Source organism: Pseudorasbora parva, chromosome 19 (genome assembly GCF_024679245.1).
Source record: "Pseudorasbora parva isolate DD20220531a chromosome 19, ASM2467924v1, whole genome shotgun sequence".
Lineage (NCBI taxonomy): Eukaryota > Metazoa > Chordata > Actinopteri > Cypriniformes > Gobionidae > Pseudorasbora > Pseudorasbora parva.
In genome coordinates this window covers 42,102,220-42,124,739 of record NC_090190.1, presented here as the reverse complement: position 1 = coordinate 42,124,739, position 22,520 = coordinate 42,102,220, and the positions used below count along the sequence as shown (strand labels likewise).

General features: G+C 39.4%; 1 protein-coding gene across 1 annotated transcript in view; it reads left to right on the top strand.

Annotated features, from left to right (window-relative positions):
• Positions 1–2,639: 2,639 nt before the first annotated feature.
• The window catches only part of ppp1r18 (protein phosphatase 1, regulatory subunit 18), a 21,623-nt gene continuing 1,742 nt past the window's right edge, over positions 2,640–22,520 (top strand). The window contains exons 1-3 of the mRNA XM_067425057.1: positions 2,640–2,718; positions 4,998–8,307; positions 21,739–21,973. Coding sequence (XP_067281158.1) covers positions 5,059–8,307; positions 21,739–21,973 — 3,484 coding nt within the window. The 5' untranslated portion in view covers positions 2,640–2,718; positions 4,998–5,058. The remainder of the gene's footprint in view (positions 2,719–4,997; positions 8,308–21,738; positions 21,974–22,520) is intronic.

Here is a 22,520-nt window from a genome sequence, read left to right as displayed (position 1 = left end):
GCTTCATGAAGCCGACTAATGCTTGAAGTGTGTTAACGCCGTGACCTCAGGGTCCGCTGGTGCACAAGGGATTTTTACATGCACTATAAACATGATATTATTTATATATAAAGACATGAAAATAACTGCACTGTCATCAGAACCTTCATTTGATTACATGGGGAAAGCTTTTCTGTGTATCGTGAGTTTATGGCACACATCCGCCTCTTACAATCAGATCCTTCTGAATAAAGAAAATGCTGCAGAAAATAGTTTTTGACTTATTTTTTAATGGATCAGGTTTGAAATATGTTAATTTAGGTCCAGTTTTACAGAAAGAACTGTATTTTTAGGTGCTATTACTAGTCGCCATATATAAAAATGTTAAAGGTTGAGGTTTTTTGGCCTGTATCAACAGCTCAACTCTCCATGAGCTACCATGCATTGAAAGTTCACTTTTCTTACTTAAAGGCACAATATGTAATTTTTTTAATAACAGTCACTTATTCAAAACAAAGCTTTTATTCTGCCTTTTTGCTTCCGTGTTTTTCATATCACATATTTTAGTAATCATCATAAATGAGTTATCATATCACTCAAAATTCACCCCGTCTTGAAATCGTCGTTGCGTTACCACCATGCTCTTAATGATTTTATCGGGCTCCTCCCCCAGTGGGCGGAGTCAGGTTTCATATCAGAATTAATTTGAACTGCTTTATAATCAAAACCTTCTCTAATCTTGACAAAACACATCGTCAGAAAAGCGTCTGAGGAGTCTCAGCGTGAACGCATTAAAAAAATTTGATGTGGGTGACACCCGGTGGCCATTTCTGGTACAGCGCCTAAACAATATCTCATTTTTTGTGATATTTTGTGATAAATATGTAGTGCAGTACATTTGATTTACAGTATATTTACAATTTCCATAACTTTTTCATAATTTCATTTTCTGAAGTGCTTCAGCAATAATCTGCTGTGTCTTTAAAACAAGACCAAACTTTCTATATTACGAAGTATTCTAGAATTACAACCATTAAAGTTTGGACAGTGCATTTCCACATCTATTCTCAAAAACGGGTAAAAAGTAAAGTGTTAAGTGCTGTCTTTACTAGTTAATATTAAAGGCACAATATGTAATTTTCCACCACTTATTCAAAACAAAGGAGTGTCTTGACTCTGATTGGGCTGAGCTTTTATTCTGTCAGACGAACGCTTCCGCTTCTTCCACTTGTGTGTGTGTGTGTGTGGATAATGCAGTGCTGTTTTATTATATCACACACATCTGAGTGTGTAAAGTGATGTTATAATGCAACTCTCGACTCTACTATGAGACACTTGTTCACATTCCAGTGAGCGAGATCATATTAACATAACATGGTCCTCTGTGCGGTAAATCAGCAACACCAGATTTAGCTGGAGAACAATCATTAGTTTCTGTCCATCAATGATCCAATCAGTGTCTAATATAAAACACATCAGATAATAAAGTGGCGCTAGTGTTGCTATGGTTACTACAAAATAACACCATGGCGCGCGGATATGATGTCATTGATAGGCGATCACACACACGGTCTGTTTCCTGGTTAAAATAACTGGTTAAAAAATGGATTTAAACATTTTTGGAAACGTGGGATAATGTGCACAAATCAACAAAACATATAACACTGTTCTAAGTTGGATATTTAAAGTTGAGATCGTCCTTTTCTCCTTATTGTGACGTATATCCGAGTGAAACAGCCTCTGAAATAAAAATTAAAAAAAAGTACTGATTTCATCCTTCAGGAAGTGATTGGATCGTTGGAAGTTAGGCGTTGCTAACAAAATGGAGGCAGATTTGAATGCCAAACGAGACAGAGCGCGATAGCCCCGCCCTCGGGCAATAGGCTATCACATGACCAGGAGAGAAGTCGTTTCGAGGGAGGTTAATGTATTTGATTAAAGATTATAAGGGTAAATACATTTTTTAAAAATGAATGAAGTGCACAGATAAATCATTTATACTAAACACTACAATATTAGGCCTACATATAAAAATACGACTTGTAAAATTTGATTTCATGCCGTCTTTAAATCCAAAAATCTTACATATTGTGCCTTTAATAGCTAGCGCTATCAAACAAAACATTTTTAATATTAGTGATATTTGAATTACTGTGAAGACTGCTTTTAACATGACGATAAACTAGAAAGAATGTGATTGTTATGTAATATATAATGAAGAGCCCAATTAAAGAGGAGAGCTGTGATCTGAAGCGTATCGGTAACTCTCCCGGTGGCGGCTCGGGTGAGGAGATGGAGGCAGCAGACGGTATTCCTACTTAAACGTCTTTTCTCAGGCATTATGGTGTGTGTGTGTGTGTGTGTGTGTGTGTGTGTGTGTGTGTGTGTGTGTGTGTGTGTGTGTGTGTGTGTGTGTGTGTGTGTGCCTGTGATTCTCCTGCTGGGGTTTAATGTAATTATGGGATTACAGTCCTGCGCCTGTAAAGCCGGTATTATTTACTACACTGCCGCGCGGATTCACGGGACCGAGACACAGTTCACAGAATCACGGAGATATGAATTAACCGGAGCTTTCCAGCTAGTTGTGTGTTAGAAAGGTCTTCCCTTTTGCAAGCAGTGGATGAATTACTGGGACTTCTAAGGCGGCTTTTTGGAGTAAAACACACGGAAAGATGAACGTCGAGCGAGCGGACATAAGGAAAACTTTACTCTGGTGAATCAGTCATCCTACAAAATAAGGTGAAAATAAGGATTTAAAACACTAGCTATTGATAGGCTAGATCAATGTCAAAATAAGCTACAGGTTATAGATCTCAGTTATTATGTAGCATTAGCAAAGTAATTTTAAAAAAATATGTTTTTACCCAACAAATCACCATTTGAATAATTGACATGAAAAACAAAAGACAGTTGAGAAATATTAATTTGCCTATGCATTAGCCTATTAAATGTGACCCTGGACCACAAAAACAGTCATAAGGTTTTTTTTATTATTATTATTGACATTTTTACATCATATGAAAGCTCAATAAATAAGCTTATATGACTATTTGTCCGACATATAAATATTAAAAAAAATCTGGAATCTGAGAGTACAAAAAAATCTAATTATTGAGAAAATCTCCTTTAAAGTTGTCCAAATGAAGTTAATGCATATCACTACCAATGCATTATTTTGTTGTTGTTGTTGAAATATTTACAGTAGGTAATTTACAGAATACCTTCATGTAACATGATCTTAATATCCTAATGATTTTGGCATAAAAGAAAAAATAAATAATTTTGACCCACACAATGTATTGTTGGCTTTTCCCACAGATATACCCGTGAGACGCATGACTGGTGTTGTGCTCCAGGGTCACAGATTATATTTGATTAGGTTAATAAATATGCAAATTTTACTGTATGTAAATTTGTTCTTTTAAAAAAATGATTTGACATCACAGGACTATTATCAGCCAAGAAGATACGTTCCAGATCCTCTAGTGCTAATCTTTTGGCACATCATACAGTAAATAATATTTTAGCCATTATGCTCCAAAAGTTTGGAATTGTCTACCAAACGAAAGTATTCATATTTTTAAAAGACGGGTTAAGACATATGTTGTGTGTAAGTATGGTTTGTGTTTTAGTTTACACTCGACATTTGTATTTTATTTATATTGTTTTATATTGATATTGAGGTGAAAATGTCGTGCCAATTTCTTCATTTTACATTGTGAACCTTTTATAGCTTTCGAATATTTTAATCAGTGTATGGATTTGTATTCCCATTATTAGTTTTTATGCTTGTGAACACTTTGAGTTGTGTAAAAACTTCTATACAAATAAATGTTTATTATTATTATTATTATGAATATTATTCAAGAAACCTGCAAAAAAAAATGATAGTGAAAATGGTGAGCAGACACTAAAATATGCATCTCCTCTGATTCACTTAATATTTTATATTAAAAAGTTATGCAGAATTAAAATGCTTAAATGCTCATATTTTTGTACTCCTAAAAGACTACAAATTAAAGGAATAGTTCACCCAAAAATTGTCATGTTGTTCCAAACCCGTATGAGTTTCTTCGGCTGAACACAAAAGAAGAAATTCCCCTGCATTGACATCCATATATGGATAAAAAAATACTATGGAAGTCAATCCCCATTCTTCAAAATATCTAATTTTGTGTTCAGCCGAAGATAGAAATTCAGGTTTGGAAGAACTTGATGGTGAGTGAATGATGACAGAATTTTAAACTATCCCTTTAATAGGAGACAGGTAATATATTAAAGGGTTAATTCACCCAAAAATGAAATGTCTGTCATTAACTCCTCACCCTAATGTCGCTCCACACCCGTAAGACCTCCGTTCATCTTCACACAGTTTAAGATATTTTATATTTAGTCTGAGAGCGTATGCAAGTGTATGCACACTATACTGTCCATGTCCAGAAAGGGAATAAAAACATCATCACAGTAGTCCATATGAGACATCAGTGGGTTAATTAGAGTCTCTTGAAGCATCCAAAATACATTTTGGTCCAAAAATAACAAAAACTACGACTTTATTCAGCATTGGCTTCTCTTCTGGGTTTGTGTTCAATCCTCAAATAAAGATTCAAACGGTTATGAATCAGCGAATCGATTCATGATTCGGATCGCCAATGTCACGTGATTTTAACAGTTTGACACGCGATCCGAATCATTGATCGATTTACTGATTCATAACCGTTTGAATCTTTATTTGAGGATTGAACACAAACCCAGAAGAGAAGACAATGCTAAATAAAGTCGTAGTTTTTGTTATTTTTGGACCCAAATGTATTTTGGATGCTTCAAGAGACTCTAATTAACCCACTGATGTCTCATATGGACTACTGTGATGATGTTTTTATTCCCTTTCTGGACATGGACAGTATAGTGTGCATACACTTCATTTTTGGGTGAACTAACCTTTACTTAACCCTTTATCAAGGGCATGATCTACCCTTTTTAGACAAACCTAACGGTGTTTTTTTTTTTGTTGACAGGATTCCTGGATGTCCCTGTGTTTCTCTGATCAGTAAACGCGCACTGATTCATCGAGCACCGATGTCTCTATCGGCTCTACCAGAATGGAAGCAGCTGCTACTGGAGCGAAAGAGAAAAGAGGAGGAGGAGAGAGAGAGACGAGAGAGGGAGGAAGAGGAGAGGCTGGCCAGCATGCCGGCCTGGAAGCGAGGGATCATCCAGAGAAGGAGAGCGAAGCAGAATGAGGAACGAGAGAAGGGGAGAGAGAGAGAAGGAGATGCTTTGGGCATCATGGAGGACCTTATCCCAGAGCAAACGGAGAGTAAACTCACACAACATCTCCTCACGGATCAGACTGGGAATAAAGTGCAAAAACAGATATCCAAAGAAACCATCCAACAGAACCCCTTCATCCTTTCCGAAAACAGCTTTAGGAGAGATAACAGAGGGAAGGAGGTGATTAGAGATGAAGAGAATGAGTATAAAAGGAATAAAGGGAGAGAAAGGAATAGACAAATGGAGATGTGGGTAGAGAAGATGGGAAGCAAAAGTGAGGGACGAGACCGAAGCAGAGAGACGGACGGCAGTAAATCACAATTTCCTCCATTTATGGGTCTTCGCACAATTCAGGCAAACAACATAATCATCATAGAAAAAGATAAAAATGGAGAGGAAAAGATGGATTGGAGGAATAAGGAGGTTGAGGAGGAAGACAAGAGGATGAGGATGGATTTGAGGGAGTTTTTGGCTTGTGGAGGAAGCGTGACGGAGATTAGAGCGTCCGAAGTATTGATCATCAAGCCGTCCGTGACAGATTCAAAACGACAAATAGAGATTTCTGGGATGCCAGAAAGAGGGGAGCATATAGAAAGGGACGGGATATGGACTTCAATGCGTCTGACGTCGAGGAAGGTCATGCAAAGAGCCGAAAGAGTCCTGAACCACAGGGACAGGGCAAAGCCAGAATATAGCGGTCGGGTTAGTCAGCTGCTTAGTAAGTTTGGTGAACATCCCAAATCTCCGATGCGCTCCAAGAGCACGGATTGCTTCAACCGTCCGGGAAAAAATCGGGACAGATACAGCACAGGAGACCTGTTTGATCAAGAAGATCAGAGCGAAGAGGAAACGGACATGAGTCCCATTTGTAAAGGCGTTCCCAAACGCTCATTTAGCTTCTCTGAGCGTGTGGTTTGCCAACAGGAGAACTGTGAGGAAAAGACAAACTTTAGGGGGATAGAGAGGACACACTCGGAAAGGGTCAAATCACGGATAACGGGAGAACCGAGTCAATCAAGGGTCACCAGGCGATGGGGTCGACCCAAACATGACGAGTCGATGCATGAAAAGAGACAAAAAGAACGAAAAGTAGACGATAAGAAGAATGACTCCGTTTGTGGAAAGACTTTAAGTGTGGACGGAGAAGAAGGATTCACTCTGGCCTCCGTTAAAAGCCAAGAGGGGGTTGCATTCGCACGACGAATCCCTATTAAAAAAGATAGCAGCTCAGAAATAGAGATCAAGAGAGCGGGAGAAGAGAATAAGACACATATAGAGAAGAGGCGAGATGAGAAAGAGGTGGCAGCTGTAGAATTCAAAATGGAGGCAGAAGCAGAATCCGAAAGGAGACGAAATCACGATGAGGTAACTGTTGGAGCTTCAACACAATCCCATAATGCAAATATCCCATCCGTAGAGGACAGTCCTATAGATTTATCGGCAGAGATTCGGTGCCAATGTGTCAACACTCTCTCTATAGACACAATTTTCCAGTCTTGTGTCAGAGAAAGGGAAGAAAAAGTCCAATCAGACAGAATACTTAAGACTTATGAGTTTTCATATGGAGACACTGGCAAGATATCTGGTGAAGTGAGGAAGCAGGAGCAAAAAGAGAACCAGGACTTCCCAAAACGAGCCAACGAGGACATACATTGTACCTCACAACTCCTTCGGGAAACTTTGACACTGGGACGGAGCAAACTCTACACCCAAGAAGGGGTCACCATTCCCAGGACTGTGTTTTATGGAGTGGAAATATCAGCAAAAAGGAGATTGAGTCTCCCTGCTGTGGATGGACAAGCGGAGAGAAGAGGGAGCTGGAAGGCTGGGCGACCTCTGACCCGAGTCGAGTCTCTGAAAGAGAGAATTCGTCAACAAGAGGATGAAAGACAGAAAGGCAGGGATGATGAAAAACAAGAGGGCAAAAGAGAAGCAGAAGGAACTGCGAGAGAGCAGGAAGAAACCACATCACAATCTGTCAGGCCGTTTGACGTCACACAGGACGTTAGCGTGACAAAGTCAAGCCCTCAGCTTCCTGTTCCTGTTTCTCTGTCGCTTTCTCACTCGGCCTCGACAGAAAGAGAAGTTGGGGAGATTGTTTTGGAGAGCGATCCCTGTCGTAGGAAAGCAGAGGGAGAGACAGAACGACATGTAGAGGAGAACACACAAGGTACTGACGGAGGACAGGATAATAGAGAGAGCGAGGACGAGCTGTTGGAGGAAGAGTATCTTCCTCCGTCTCGCTCTCCTTCCCCAACACTTTCAGACTCTTTAGACACCATGAGCCGAATATATAACCTCAAACCGGTGGGATCGAGGACTGCGGTGTGTATTAGTGAAAGGACAGCAGATTTGCCCCAACATAGCGGAGCTCAAGGCAAATACAACCCCATTAGGAAGGCAACATCACCGGACGTCCTGCCAGAAACCACAAAATTGTGGAATCACGGTGATAAATCGGAGACGACGGACTCAACAGGTCTTCAGATAGTACAGCGTCGTTTGGAAAGGCTACAGCTGAGGGAACAGGAAGCAGGATGTGGTTCCCAAATTGACAGAAAGCCACTGGAAGAACCAGAGGCGAGGCAAACTAAGAGACCTGACATATTAAGAGAAGCACCAGCAAGTCTCAGATTTCCACAAAGCCAACAGAAAGCACCTCAACAGGTCCGATCATTCACAATCAACGCCCGACCCACCGAATCGACGAAACCTCCAGAACAAATCTCTCCATCGTCCTCATCTCCCTGCACCGCATCGCCCTCTTCGACTCCATCTCCGCCTCTCTTTTCAATTAGGAGTGCATCCGGTGGACCAGGAAAACGAGGGACTACCATCACAATCACCCCTAGAAGACCCGCCTCGTCTAACAGCGTCCCAACGGCGATCCCAGAAGCTCCCAAATTCACCCAAACAGCCAATAAACCCACACCTGTTCCCAACAAGGAGACTGGGAAGAAGAGGTATCCCACAGCCGAAGAGATCGAGGTGATCGGAGGATACCAGAACCTCGAGCGCTCATGCTTGGTGAAGAGCAGAGCGACACCGAAAGCGGTGAGTGGGTCTCTGTGCTCATCACTGCAAAAAATGCTCTTCTTATTTAGTATTTTCTTCTTGTTTATAGTCCAAATATCTAAGTATTCTTAAATCAAAGATGCATTTACTAGATCAGTAAAACGATATGAGATATTTTTGCTTGTTTTCTTAAAAATAAAATCAAAATGAAGAGAGTTTTTGCTTAAACCGGCCAAAATGATCTGTCAATGGGGTGAGAAAAATAATCTTATTTCTGTTTGGGACGGAAACAAAAAATTTCAATCAGAAGCAAGATTATTTTTCTCACCCCGTTGGCAGATCATTTGGCCTGTTTTAAGCAAAAACTCACTTCATTTAGATTTTATTTTTAAAAAAACAAGCAAAAATATCTTATGTAATTTTACTGATCTAATAAATGCATTCTTGATTTAAGAATTTTTATATATTTAGACTGGAAACAAGATAAAATTACTGAATAAGAAGAGCATTTTTTGCAGAGTTGCATTTACAATGAGTTGCTGTGCTGATAAACTGAGCATGCCAGACTGTAAAGTTTGGGATATGCAGTGAAATTATAGTTTTCTCAATCGATTTGGCACATTTTGTTTTTAAACAGTCACTCACAACTGTTTGCTGGAACATCAGAACTGTAGTAACTCCCCAAAACATTTAATTTATGCTTCAAAACATGGTTATCGTGTCTGTAAATTGGCTAATGCCACCAAAATACACACGCAGAAAAAAGGACCAGTGCTGTCACTGGGGCGGTACCCTAAGGTACATTAGTACCTAAAAAGGTACAAATCAGTACCTTAAGAGTGCAAATTAGTATCTTAAATGTACATATTAGTATTTTTTTGGTTTTGTACCTTAGGGTACCGCCCCAGTGACAGCGATGTACCTTTTTTTCTGTCAGTGTGTTTTTGCCACTGTGTGAGCCTCACTGGTCAAAACAATATATTTTATCTATTTTTTATTGACACTAAATGCTTTCTATTCTATACAATAATGTCAGTTTATTGTGGGTCACACTGAGCTTTTTACTGTAAATATAGATTCAGACAGCACAGTCAATAATGTACATTTGTATAAAATACACGTACAGTACATTTATCTTTTGAAGTAATGTGTTTCATCTAAGCGTAAAAATCACTGTTGTTTGTTTAGGTCACACACTCTAGTAGTTCTCTAACACATACATATCTTCCATGCCAAGTATTTTCAGCTTACGTGCAACACAATTGTACAAAAATAAATGTACTGTATAAAAACAAATGAGTAAGTACAATATAAATGTAGAAGTGAGTACTGATGCTGTTCAGGGCTGGGATTTACCTCCACCTCTATGTCCAAAAATGTGTCACACACACACACACACACACACACACACACACACAGCCCCTAAACCTACCCATCACAGGAAACATTCTGCATTTTTACTTTCTCAAAAAAACATCATTTAGTATGATTTTAAGGCCATTTGAATTATGGGGACATTTGATATGTCCTCATAAACCACATTTATAGTGTAATACCAGTGTAATACCCATGTAGTTATACAAATTTGTGTCCTCATAAACCACATAAACAGGCTCACACACACACACACACACACACACACAAACACACGGTTGTTTCACTATAATAGTGAGGACATTACATAGACTTGCATTGATTTTATATCAGGTTAATGATATTTTCTATCCCCTAACCCAACCACTATCCCTAAACCTACCCATCACACACACACACACACACACACACACACACACACACACACACACACACACACACACACACACACACACACACACACACACACACACACACACACACACACACACACACACACACACACACGCACTGCCCCTATCCCTAAACCTCCCCATCCCAGAAACATCTGCAAAACAACAAATTTAAATAAAAACATGTTTTGGCCGATTTATAAGCATTTTTAACTACACTGTAAACAAATATTAAAAAAATAAGTTACCTGGTCACTTAAAATTTTGAGTTCATTGAAATTAAAAAATGTATTTGAGATTGGACAACCTTTATTTAAATATTATTAAAAGATTTTGTAATCATATTGGGTAATTGTGTGTTTTATTTGCGATGACACAGCCAAATATTGCTATTTTCATGATTTATCACATTATTTATGTGGTTCAACTCAAATTTTAAGGTAACCAGGTTACTTACTTTTTTAAGTTAAACCAACAATATTTTTTTATAGTGTAGTGAGGACTAGTCAAATGCCCTCACTAGTCAGTTGTCATAAGTATAGCCAAACAAGATACATATATTGTGTGTGTGTGTGTGTGTGTGTGTGTGTGTGTGTGTGTGTGTGTGTGTGTGTGTGTGTGTGTGTGTGTGTGTGTGTGTGTGTGTGTGTGTGTGTGTGTGTGTGTGTGTGTGTGTATTGCAATTTAACAAACATTCCATGTCATAAGTATTTCTGGACAGTTTCACTGAGAATCAACTCATCAGTTTTTCTCCACAGGCCGAGAGCATTTAGTCATTAACTCTTTTGCACACACGAGCCAAAACTAATGCAATTTGCTTAAATCAATAAGAAACTCTAATCTGATGTGAACGACAGATCTGAACTTTTAAACAATTGAGAGAATTGAGCCAAAGCGATTGGGCAAAACTGGCAACTAGCATAAGCAACGTGGTTTAGTGGGATTTCTGCTTTCAGAGAGCGCTTAGGAAGATTCCCCAGAATGAATCAAAGTGTGATCTCTCAATAGTCCGGCTAGAATACCTCTGTCATCTTTGATTGGGCTCAGTGTTAAGCCTGGATTAGGCTTATCTCTCACGCCATCGCAGGTGAAGACGGTCTGTGTGTGTGTGTGTGTGTGATAACATTTAAACGCTGCATAAAGCAAACATGAACATGAAACACTTAACTCGTTCTGCATTGCTCAGACGTATGAAGTCAATTGATTCCTTTCTTGGGTTAAACAGAAAAAACACCATTCGACCAAAGGTTGAGAGTGTGTGTAAGAATAGATTGAGGTTAATCTACTGCAGTCGTGCCTTCTTCACCTGACAACACCCGGTCTGACCTAGACGTTTGATAGTCTAAAATGACCCCGGGCAGCTCAGTTTGAAAAAAAAAGACTACTAATTGTATCTATAGGATTTTAATCCGCATGTCAACGAAGCACAGTGTAAATCAAACAATTATAATTTACAGTACCGGTCAGAATTTTGAAAAGCATTACAATCACAGCTGTATTAATTTGATTAGAAAAAACAGTAATATTGTGAAATATTATTACAATTTATTACACGGCTATAATGACTTGAGGGAGAGTAAATCATAGGCTTGGTTTCATTTTTGGGTGAACTAACCCTTTCAGCATTCATTTTCAACATTTAGCAGCAATAGATAAAGGCTTAAAGCAGGTTGGAACTGTTTTTCTTCGCGGAAGCTTTGCGTAAGAGCTAATAAAATATTAAATCTCAAGACAATATTTTGTGTCTAATAATTATTTATTTGAGACTAGTAGCCGTGTAATAAGCGGGATAATGTCCACCCAGCCGGTTGTTATCGCAGAATAAACCCCTTCAGAGTGACGCTCCGCTTCGCCTCGGGGTCCTGATCACTCTGGAGGGGTTTATTCTGCGATAACAACCGGCTGGGTGGACATTATCCCTTACTTAAAATAACTGTTTTCTATGTAGAATGTATATTTCCTGAAGATAATGTTAGTGGTGCTTGCAGTGGCAAAACTTGCCACCTGGTTGCTAGGGTACTCTGGTTGGTTGCTAAGTGGTTGCTAGGGTATTCTGGGTGGTTGTTAGAGCGTTGCTATGTGGCTGCTAGGGTATTCTGATTGGTTGCTAGGCGGTTGCTTGGGTATTCCAGGTGTTTGCTATAGCGTTGCTAAGATATTTTAAAAAGTAAAGTGTAATTTATTCCTGTGAATTACTCCACTCTTCCATCTAATGATCCTTCAGAAATCATTATAATATGATGATTTATTAAAGGATCAATGTTGAAAACAGTTGATTCATATTTTTTTTGGAACCTTTTTTAGGACTCATTGGTGAATTAAAAGTTTAAATGAACAGCTTTCATCCAAAATAGAAACCTTTTCTAACAACATACTGTAAATCTCTCGCTTTTTATCAGTTTCACACATCCTCTCTGAATAAAAATTCTCAAAAAAAGGAACAAAAAAATGACTGACCCCATACTTTTGAACGGTAGTGTATTATGTTAGAAAGGATTACTAAAAAAGTTAAACACTTTCACTTTTACTTTTTTTAAATGAAAAAACACAGACAAAATCCACATCTCCGAGACGCTTGAAGAAACTCTCCTGCAAAGCTCCTGAGAAACTATGAGCAAGTGTCCCAGGACAGATGTTTAACACACCAAACACTGATTTGATTATTAGGAGTTCATTGATCAACAAAATCTATTTATGACGTTATTTTTGAAACCATTCTCACTTTACAGCATTTTTACACACGTGTCTGAAACTGTCGTCAGTCCTGTAGCTTTGCAGGAGGGTTTCTTCAAGCGTCTCGGAGATGTTGGGGCAGTTCTTGTGGATTTTGTCTCAGTTTCTTCATGTAATCCCAGACGGACTCGATGATGGTGAGATCAGATCTCCGTGTGGATCATACCTGTCAACACTCCTGTTTTTGCCGGGAGTCTCCCGTATTTCACACCCATCTCCCGCCCCCCTCCCGTTTTGTAATTTCTCCCGGAAATCTCCCATAATTTGTATGGCCCAAACCTCGTTCTTTGAATAATCACAAATGTGTTATTCCAAGGTTGTTCAGTTGCCAGATCTTGTATGAAACGGCGACTCATACAATCGACACATTGCACAAATTTCAAACCCTTTGTGGCCTCGACCTGGCAACCTAGTTGCGCTGTTGATATCTGCGCAGGGCGCGCGCGAGAAGTTGAATCATCATTAGTAGAAACCATGGTAGAAACCCATGGTTTCCATGGTTACCCAAATGTTGACAGGTATGGTGTGGATCAGCTGTTGTCAGACTCCTTCTGCACACACACATCTCACTGGAATGGATTATTACTAGGGCCGGGACTTTAACGCGTTAATTAAGATTAATTACGCAAAAAATAAATAACATAATTTTAACTACACTTATTTTGGCACCGCGGAACATTTTTCAATGAATGAGTTTCGACGGACCGATTATACTGGAACACCAACTAGCGTTCACGAGTCACGACAACAACAAACCGTAGTGAACATGAGCGAAGAAGCTGATGAGAGCGCTTTGCTCGGCCCCGTGGATGGGACATTTAGTTTAAAAAAACGAAAGGATGGAAGCGTCGTCAAGAGCACGGTTGTGTGCAAGCGATACAACAGGGAGTGTGTGTATCACCGCAGCACATCGAGCCTCAAATATCACAAATACGCTTTTGCTACACTTAATGGCAAACATTGCACTGCTGGACTGAAATAAATCAACAATATTTAGTTGATGTATTCAACTAAGTATAACAAGCTTATGTATTCAGTCATTATTCAATGGTATACTAAAAATCCATGTGAAAAATTACTTCTCATTGTTCTCAGGTCAAATATTTATATGCAATTAAAATGCGATTAATTTCGATTAATTAATTGCAAAGCCTCTAATTAATTAGATTCATTTTTTTAATCGAGTCCCGGCCCTAATTATTACAATTAATGGCAAAATAAATGTTTGAACATGTAAACTGATATTACACTGAACATTTTTTTTGAATTTATTTTAAAAATATGTGGTGAGTGGTTGCACACGACTATATTGAACACTTTTTACAAATAACAATTTAGTTATATGAACAAAAAAATTCAAGTAAAACTGGCACATTCGTTGAGTAAATACAAACCATTTGAGTTTGTCACTGTTACATAATATTTATATGTGCTGTTTACTTAATGATGTTATGTTAAATGTTAAGTGTTATGTACTGTTATCAATTTAATTAGCCTTTAAACGTTTAAATAACAACAAGCATATTTTAAATAAATATTTTAAATAATATTTCAAAAATAAAATGCAAAATTAACTCATTGGACAAACTAAAAATATTTAATTGAGAGCAGGATTTCCATCCAATGAATTTGTAAATAAGTGCCCACAGCCTAAACACACACACACACACACACACACACACACACACACACACACACACACACACACACACACACACACACACACACACACACTCTCTCTCTCTCTCTTCTGCATAATGCTAACCACAAAATTACAGAAACTCCTCAATGTCCAACATAACTGAACATTAAACACTAATATAAACTAATAACATCTTTCCCCTTACTGAAAAACACATAAAATATCACTTTAATCCATTAATTAATTAAATACATTTTCTCTCCAGCGCAGTCCCTTGCAAAGCATGCTGGGAACTACAGATCCACTGCCGTTAGTTATATCAGCACTAATATTTCATGTAGTTTTAACGCAAATTAATGAAGGAAACTTCAGTTTTAAATATATTAGGCTGATTGAACACATTTTGACACAACTTCATTTAATTAGGTTAAAGTAAACATCATTTAAATGTTTCTTATCTATGAAGGGCCTGAATCAGTTTTTTGAGTCTGACACACTATTGCAAAATATATAAATAACTGGCTTAAAAATATTCTCTCATAAGACTTTTGCACAATACTGTACGTTACTGAGATTCTGAGCTGCAAAATGACACAAAGGCAACATGTCTTCATGTTTATCCCAAAACAGAGAAAGCTCAAGCAGTGTAGTCTGACTCAGGAGCGGATGAATCTCATGAGTGAAGACTAACCGCTGATTCAGTCTAACGAATCCTTCACTGAATCAACCTTTCGGTTCACGGAGCGGACACACTCTTGGGTTACAGCAGGGGAACTACAGTAGGGAACCACAAGCCATTTATAGAGGCATCTGATTGCAGGATGTGTCCGTGAGGCGATACACACAATATAACACTGAACACTTGGCTTCCTCTGACTCGCTGTGTACTTCTTTTCTAAAGCTACACACACACACACACACACACATTTGTTTTCTGAAATGTGGGGACATTCCATAGGCGTAATGGTTTTTATACTGTACAAACCGTATTTTCTATCCCCTTACACTGCCCCTAAACCTACCCATCACACACACACACACACATACACACACACACACACACACACACACACACACACACACACACACACACACACACACACACACACACACACACACACACACACACACACACACACACACACACACACACACACACACACACACACACTGCCCCTAAACCTACCCATCACAGGAAACATTCTGCATTTTTATTTTCTCATAAAAACTCCTCCTGTGTGATTTATAAGCCTTTTGTAAAGTGGGGCCATGGGTAATGTCCTCATATTTCACCCTCTCCTGTAATACCTGTGTCATACCCATGATATTATACACATTTGTGTCCTCATATTTCACGAAAACATGCCCACACACACACACAAAATACTGGAAGCTTTCACTTCTGAAAACCTATCATCAGAGTTTATTAAAGGTCCACTGAAATCAAAATGTAAGTTTATTTAGCTTTTAGTCTGACTGTGTTAGCCTTAAGGTTATGAATAAGCCGGTGTGTGTTCCAAAACTATGACGAAATGTAGGAGATCTAAGCGTTCAAAACTTACAGGCTCTCACTTCCGTTAAAACGAATCACAGATTTTGGTGACATCATCGCAAACTTCACCTTCTCATCAAATCTTCTGTCCAATCAAAATGCTCTCTAGAATCTAAAGCCCGCCCCCTACACTGCCGTAGCGCCGGCTGAAATCGGTCAGTTAACATACATTTACTAATTTCTACATGGAGAAAGGCACAAAGCACACTATATATGTGATGGGAAACAATTCAGTGTAAATATGCTTTCATTTGAGGCGAATGTAGTCTGTTCTAGTTCTAGTCTAATTTTTACATTAGTTTCATGCACCGCGCACACACACACACAAACTACAGACACACACACACACACACTGGTCTACAGACACAAGATGCGGATCATATGCGAGAGTCGGCGCAGACAACAAAACTTATCGGACCCATTTTAATTCTGCCCAGAATGCTGCATTTCAAAGCGATATGGAGGAGATTATGATGATAAACGGTTAGCGGAAACTGGCTTTACCAAACAGAAAGGCTCTAGTCAAACTGTATATTAACGAAACGCTATTGGCTGTTTCAAAAAAAGGGGAGGAGCTGCAAACAGCTGGAGCCGTTTCAGGGGAAATTCAGAGGCTCGTCTCCTTCCTGCTTCTATGAAGCCCCTCCCTCTGAAAACCGCAATGGTCTTAGATTGGTCAGATGGCCAAATGTAGTTCCCTGTATTTTTATTGGCTGAAGTGCCAAGCACAGGTTAAGGCCACGCCCCTTCCCATTACGGGCAGAAGTCACATCTGCGGAGACTAGCGAGGGTTTATGATGTCACCAACCCAGGAAGAAGCTCGTTGTAGTCCAAACCGGCCATTTTTGTAGGCAATAAACTGCCGTAACTTTAAAAGACCATATCTCCGTTTGCAGTGAACTTTCAGCGCTGTAACTTTGCAGATACTGTTTATGCTCAAGCAGCGACATTACACACTAACTAAAGTTAAAAAAGTCAAATCGCATGACACCGCCCCTTTAAGAGATATCTGGTCTGCTCCCTTCATCCGCTGTGGAGTCGCTCGCATCAGACAAAGCTTTCTGTGGGACACGGCGAACACAAAGGAGCGCAGCAGAGCAGAAAGGGGGAACGAGAGGATTTGGCAGGAGCAGAAGAACGACCTTTTCATTACGGTTTAATAGAGTTAATAGAGCAGTATGTCTGCTTTGTGGCGATCGGCGTAACCACACACAGGAACTGGAGTCAACTGTACATGAACAGAACACGGCGATGAAATCTGACACTTCAGCCAGAAGACCAAAGCATTTATGATCATCAAAAACAGAGGCAGCTCGAGTGGAGAACGCGATTTTATAAAAGAGTTGTGTTACTTTAAGCTCTGATTGGATGAGCTTCTAATTTCAATATTAAAATGCATTTCATATTTGATCATATTATCATTAACAACCTATATTATCTGGCAAATGGTTTCCCAAAATGGGGTTTGAAAGGGGATTGTAGGAAGTTTGTGAATTGCAGAAATACTTTATTAACCTCCTTAAGCTATGGGACCCTTTTTGGGGATTTTCTGCCTGGATTTGGCCTATACCTAAAAGCTTCTCATACACACACACACACACACACACACACACACACACACACACACACACACACACACACACACACACACACACACACACACACACACACACACACACACACACACACACAGTGGTCTCTAAATACACTATTGTGGTGTCATATTACAGGAAACCATTTGAATCTACATATAACACTGGTGAACGTGATAATCATTCACATATGTTGTCGACTTTATGGGAAGCTTTTTTAATTTGGGTAGGCCACCAGAGTAATTTAGTGTAAATTAATTATTATTATTAATTAGTAAATGTCAAAGTGATGCATGTCTCCAGAGAGGACCACATGGGGTCAGAGCTCATCCACAGACATTAACATTTAAAGTATGTACTTGATGTCGTCACGCCTTATCAGGGTCCTTATCGGAGTTTAAAAGGTTCAATCATTTAAAACTAAGATAAATAAACATCACATGTTTTATATTTTGTTTGTCATGTGACCATTTACTAACATTAGAGATCTGTGAACATGTGAATGTGTTGTGAAATTATTTAAATATGAACTTAAAGACCTCCCAAACTTCATAAGTCAAACGTTAAACACACGATATGTCTTGATTTACAGACGTTTAGATATTTGTACTGGAAAACGAGACAATGCGCACAACATTTAATGGCTTTTTCATTTTAAGACTTTCTGCTCATTTATTTTTTTAATGTTTTAAGACGTGCAGAAACCCTGTAATATACTGATTTGAAGCTCAATTATTATTAGTGCTTCTTAATAATTAATAGCAGTTCTGATTATATAAGCAATGATGAAAACAGTTGCATATTTATTATTTCTGTGGAAACTGACACTTGTGTTTTACAAGCTCAACCCTGTATATTAGTGTGTGTGTGTGTGTGTGTGTGTGTGTGTGTGTGTGTGTGTGTGTGTGGCTGCAACATTTTGGGTTTTTAAAGCAGTCTTGTGACAACTCTTCAGCTACTTCCTCCTCAGAGCGGTGTCACTTCCTGTAGCACTGACAGAACGCATCTAAGCAAAATCCTAACCCCAGTTTATCAGTTCATGTTCATTTCGGTATCCCCTTTTGATGCGTTACATTAAGCAGTGTGTGTGTGTGTGTGTGTGTGTGTGTGTGTGTGTGTGTGTGTGTGTGTGTGCTCCAAAAGTTACCCAGCTTTACACTCTGACCACATCTAACCTTCATTCCTCCTGCGGCTCACACATTCACACAATCCCTGGAGACGCTCTTATGCTTTAATGAGTTTGCATTTATGCATCTGATATGCAGATGAATCTAGTACAGTTCAGTTCCTCCAGTTCCCATAATGCACTGGGCAGAAGCATCAGTAGTATACTGTCATTAGTGTATTAGCCGGACCTCCTGCTGACCGACGGACGTCAGTCTCTTAATCTGTGACTCTACACTTTCTTTCTGAACCATAAGCCTTTCTCTCTCTCTCTCTCTCTCTCTCTCTCTCTCTCTCTCTCTCTCTCTCTCTCTCTCTCTCTCTCTCTCTCTCTCTCTCTCTCTCTCTCTTCTAATGCTAAGAGGAATCAGCTCGATCTGCAGGTTTGTCCAAAGGGATTGTGGATTGAAGTGCACTATAAAGGCATCTTGAATCTGAGCCAAAAAGACAAAAGCCAGAGTAAATTGAGCCTGTTCTGACCCACCTAAGTAAAAGTGAGTCGTAACTGCATTTACACCGCCTCTGAGCAGCATTAAACAGTGTTAAATGACACTCCCAAAGCGCTTCTGTGACGCCTTTTTAGTTTGGCACAGAAAACAGGAATAAGGCGAGCATTTTGCTTCATAGGCACAACCTGAGAAAATGGCACCATCTGGTAAAATGACAAAGATTTCATCGTTTTATAGTGAAATAACTCTGGGATTAAAAATGTCATTTTTAATAAGTTTCATTTTTGTAATATTTTGTGTTACTGGTGCTAAATTGATTTTATATTTTAAGAAAAACTCAAATAAAAAGACCAAAAATGTCCATAAGGTCGCAAAAAGGATTTTCTTAACTTTAACAATTAAAATTCAGAGATTTTAAGGGGGGGGGGGGGGGGGTGAAACACTCAGTTTCAGTCAATCTCATGTCAATCTTGAGTACCTATAGAGTAGTATTGCATCCTTCATATCTCCGAAAAGTCTTTAGTTTTATTATATTTATAAAAGAAATATGGGCTGTACCGAGTCTTTCTGGAAAAAACCGAGCGGCTGGAGGCGTATCGAGTGGGCGGAGCTAAAGAATGACGAGGCGTATCGTGTGGGCGGAGCTAAAGAATGACGATTGCGCAAAGCGGTGACGTCCTCAAGCGTGGAGAAACCCATCTATCTCAGCTAATACAGATAATGATCCAGAATCAGATCCGAAGGCTGAAATAAACTGAACAGGAGAAACAGCAGCAGCAGGACGTCCGTCTCTGTGGTATGGACTGTATTTAGTGGCCTGTCAACATTTGTGTGTGTTTACTCGCAGTTTATGAGGACATGATTCGGTTTATGGACTATTGTATGCGACTAAACCTTAGCAGTAGCAAGCAAAACGGTTTTGCACGTCAGACTAGAGTAACGTTATACAGAACAACAATGGAGTCCGTTAGCGCATTTGAATGACGAAGCACGCGATCGTGTCGTTTACTGATGTTTACTCACGCGACGATAGCCGACAGCACAGACATCTGAAGCAGTTTAACTCACCGGCTGCTTCCAAAGCAGGACCGAACCTTTATCGCTGGGACCGCTCCGTCAAAAACACACTTCTTTGGTATGATTTGGTGAAGTCCTGACAGCAGTGACCGTGGAGATCCACTTTGAGACGCGACTGAAGCGATGCCTTGAAGCTTCCCGTCATTTCTGCGTTCAAATCGGGTCAAATGCAGCGCTGCCTTCCCAGAATGCTGTGCGGACGCGTTGAAGTCGCTCGACGTCACCCATAGGAATAAAGTGGAGCGCGGCGCGACAGAAGTGTTCACGGACGACTGGATCTGCAGCTGAGAGTGTTTATGGGCGTGCATTTCCTCTCTCTCCCTCTAGTCACGCGCGCGCACCCTACCGGGAGAAGAGCCCGTACGGCCCATACAAGGACCTTCCGCTCTATTAACGTCAAGTCGACCCATCCTCGAAAAAAACTCTCCGAAACTTGTGAGAAACCGGAAGGAGTATTTTTGACACAGAAATACTTCATCAAACGTCCAACATTAGTTTTTGAAACTTTGTCTATGTTAAGGATGGGAATCCAAGTCTTTAACAGTGGAAAAAGCTCAGTATGCATGAAACAGCATTTCACCGCCCCTTTAAGAAATGTTTATTCATTACAGCAGTCAAATAAGTCTTTGAGCTCATGCCTCACTGTAGCCTGGACTGACAATTTTTGCTCAGAAATGTCAGAAACTATCAGAAACTGATTCATTAATGCAAAAGAATGAAATAGTATTCATACACTGTAAAAATATTGTTGGTTTAACTTATAAAAAGTAAGTTACCTGGTTGCATATTAATTATCTAAGTTGATTTGACAAATGTTAAAAAGTTTTTGTAGTGTATATGTATTCAATAATGTATACAAGTATTCAATATTTTTACAGTGTATTTCATGCACCAAAAGCTGGATGTAGAAGACATTTTCACAAAAAAAAAAAGGCCAGTAAATGTGCAAAATAATCATTAAGAAATGGCAACACATTGAATTAAACATTAATTAACACTATAATTTTATTAACTAACTTAATTTTTAACACTATAAAAAGTATTTTCTTGTAAAACATACTCCAATAATGATTTTTTTTGCAATGCAGCCAAATTATGTATGTCAGTATGAATTTCTTTCTTCTGTGAAACGGCAAAAAAATTATATCTGACAAAATAAAAGTTTAAAATGACCGGATTAAAACTTGCCTTTTTAATGGGGTTCATTGGGGACTACTTTGTGTCACTAGTGCAAAATGGATTTATTAAAGGAAATGGGAACAATTCCAATACAAATACACACATGTATGCAGTTGGCATTAACACAGGCAAAATGATATTAAAAAAATCTAAAATAAAAACAAAAAATGTCCATAAGGTCGCAAAAATTGTACATTTCTGTTAAATTTTAAGAAAAAGACAAAAAATCCAAGGTACTTTTACGAATTTTAAAAGTCTCATACTAAATCTCTATACTAAGCTGTATTGTGTGTGTGTGTGTGTTCCTGTGGTGCAGGTGAAGGTGTGTTTCGACGAGGCGCAGCTGGAGAGAGTGTGTGAGTATCCTGCTGAAGACTGTGTGCTAGCATCCCTCCCCTGCTATCCTCACCCAGGGGGGGAGGAGGGGTGGTGTGGGGGGGGAAAGGAGGAAGAGAAGGAGGAGGAGGACGAGGAGGAGGACGAGAGCGCAGCGTTTGTGTCTCGCACTGCCGTCAATCAGACCACGGGAAGGGCTCGAGTCCTAAAAGTGGGTCAGTGGCTTCTAAACTACATCCACATTAAACAATAAGTGCAGCAATAGGGCAGGAATTACTGCTCACATTCAGATGAAGTCAAACTGGAAATAGAGCACACACACACACACACACACACACACACACACACACTCACACACACACACTGTCTGAACTTGAGACGCAGAAAAACTGCTAAAATATGCTTCCTATATGCACTTAAAAATCTGATGAATGAAAATGAGTTGAGATATGTGTGTGTGTGTGTGTGTGTGTGTGTGTGTGTGTGTGAGTGTGTGTGTGTGTGTGTGAACCGTAGAGCTTGTAGATCAGTCTCAGTGATGAACATACAGAGCTCTTCAGGGGCGAGAATTCACACTCAAAGAACTCCCTTTACATAATTTCATCCGTCTATTCGTCCATCCATCTATCCGTCTATTTCTCCATCCATCCATCTATTCGTCCATCTATCTATCCATCCATCCGTCCATCCATCCATCTATACATCCATCCATCCATCTATCCATCCATTCATCCGTCTATCCATCCATCCATTCATCCATCC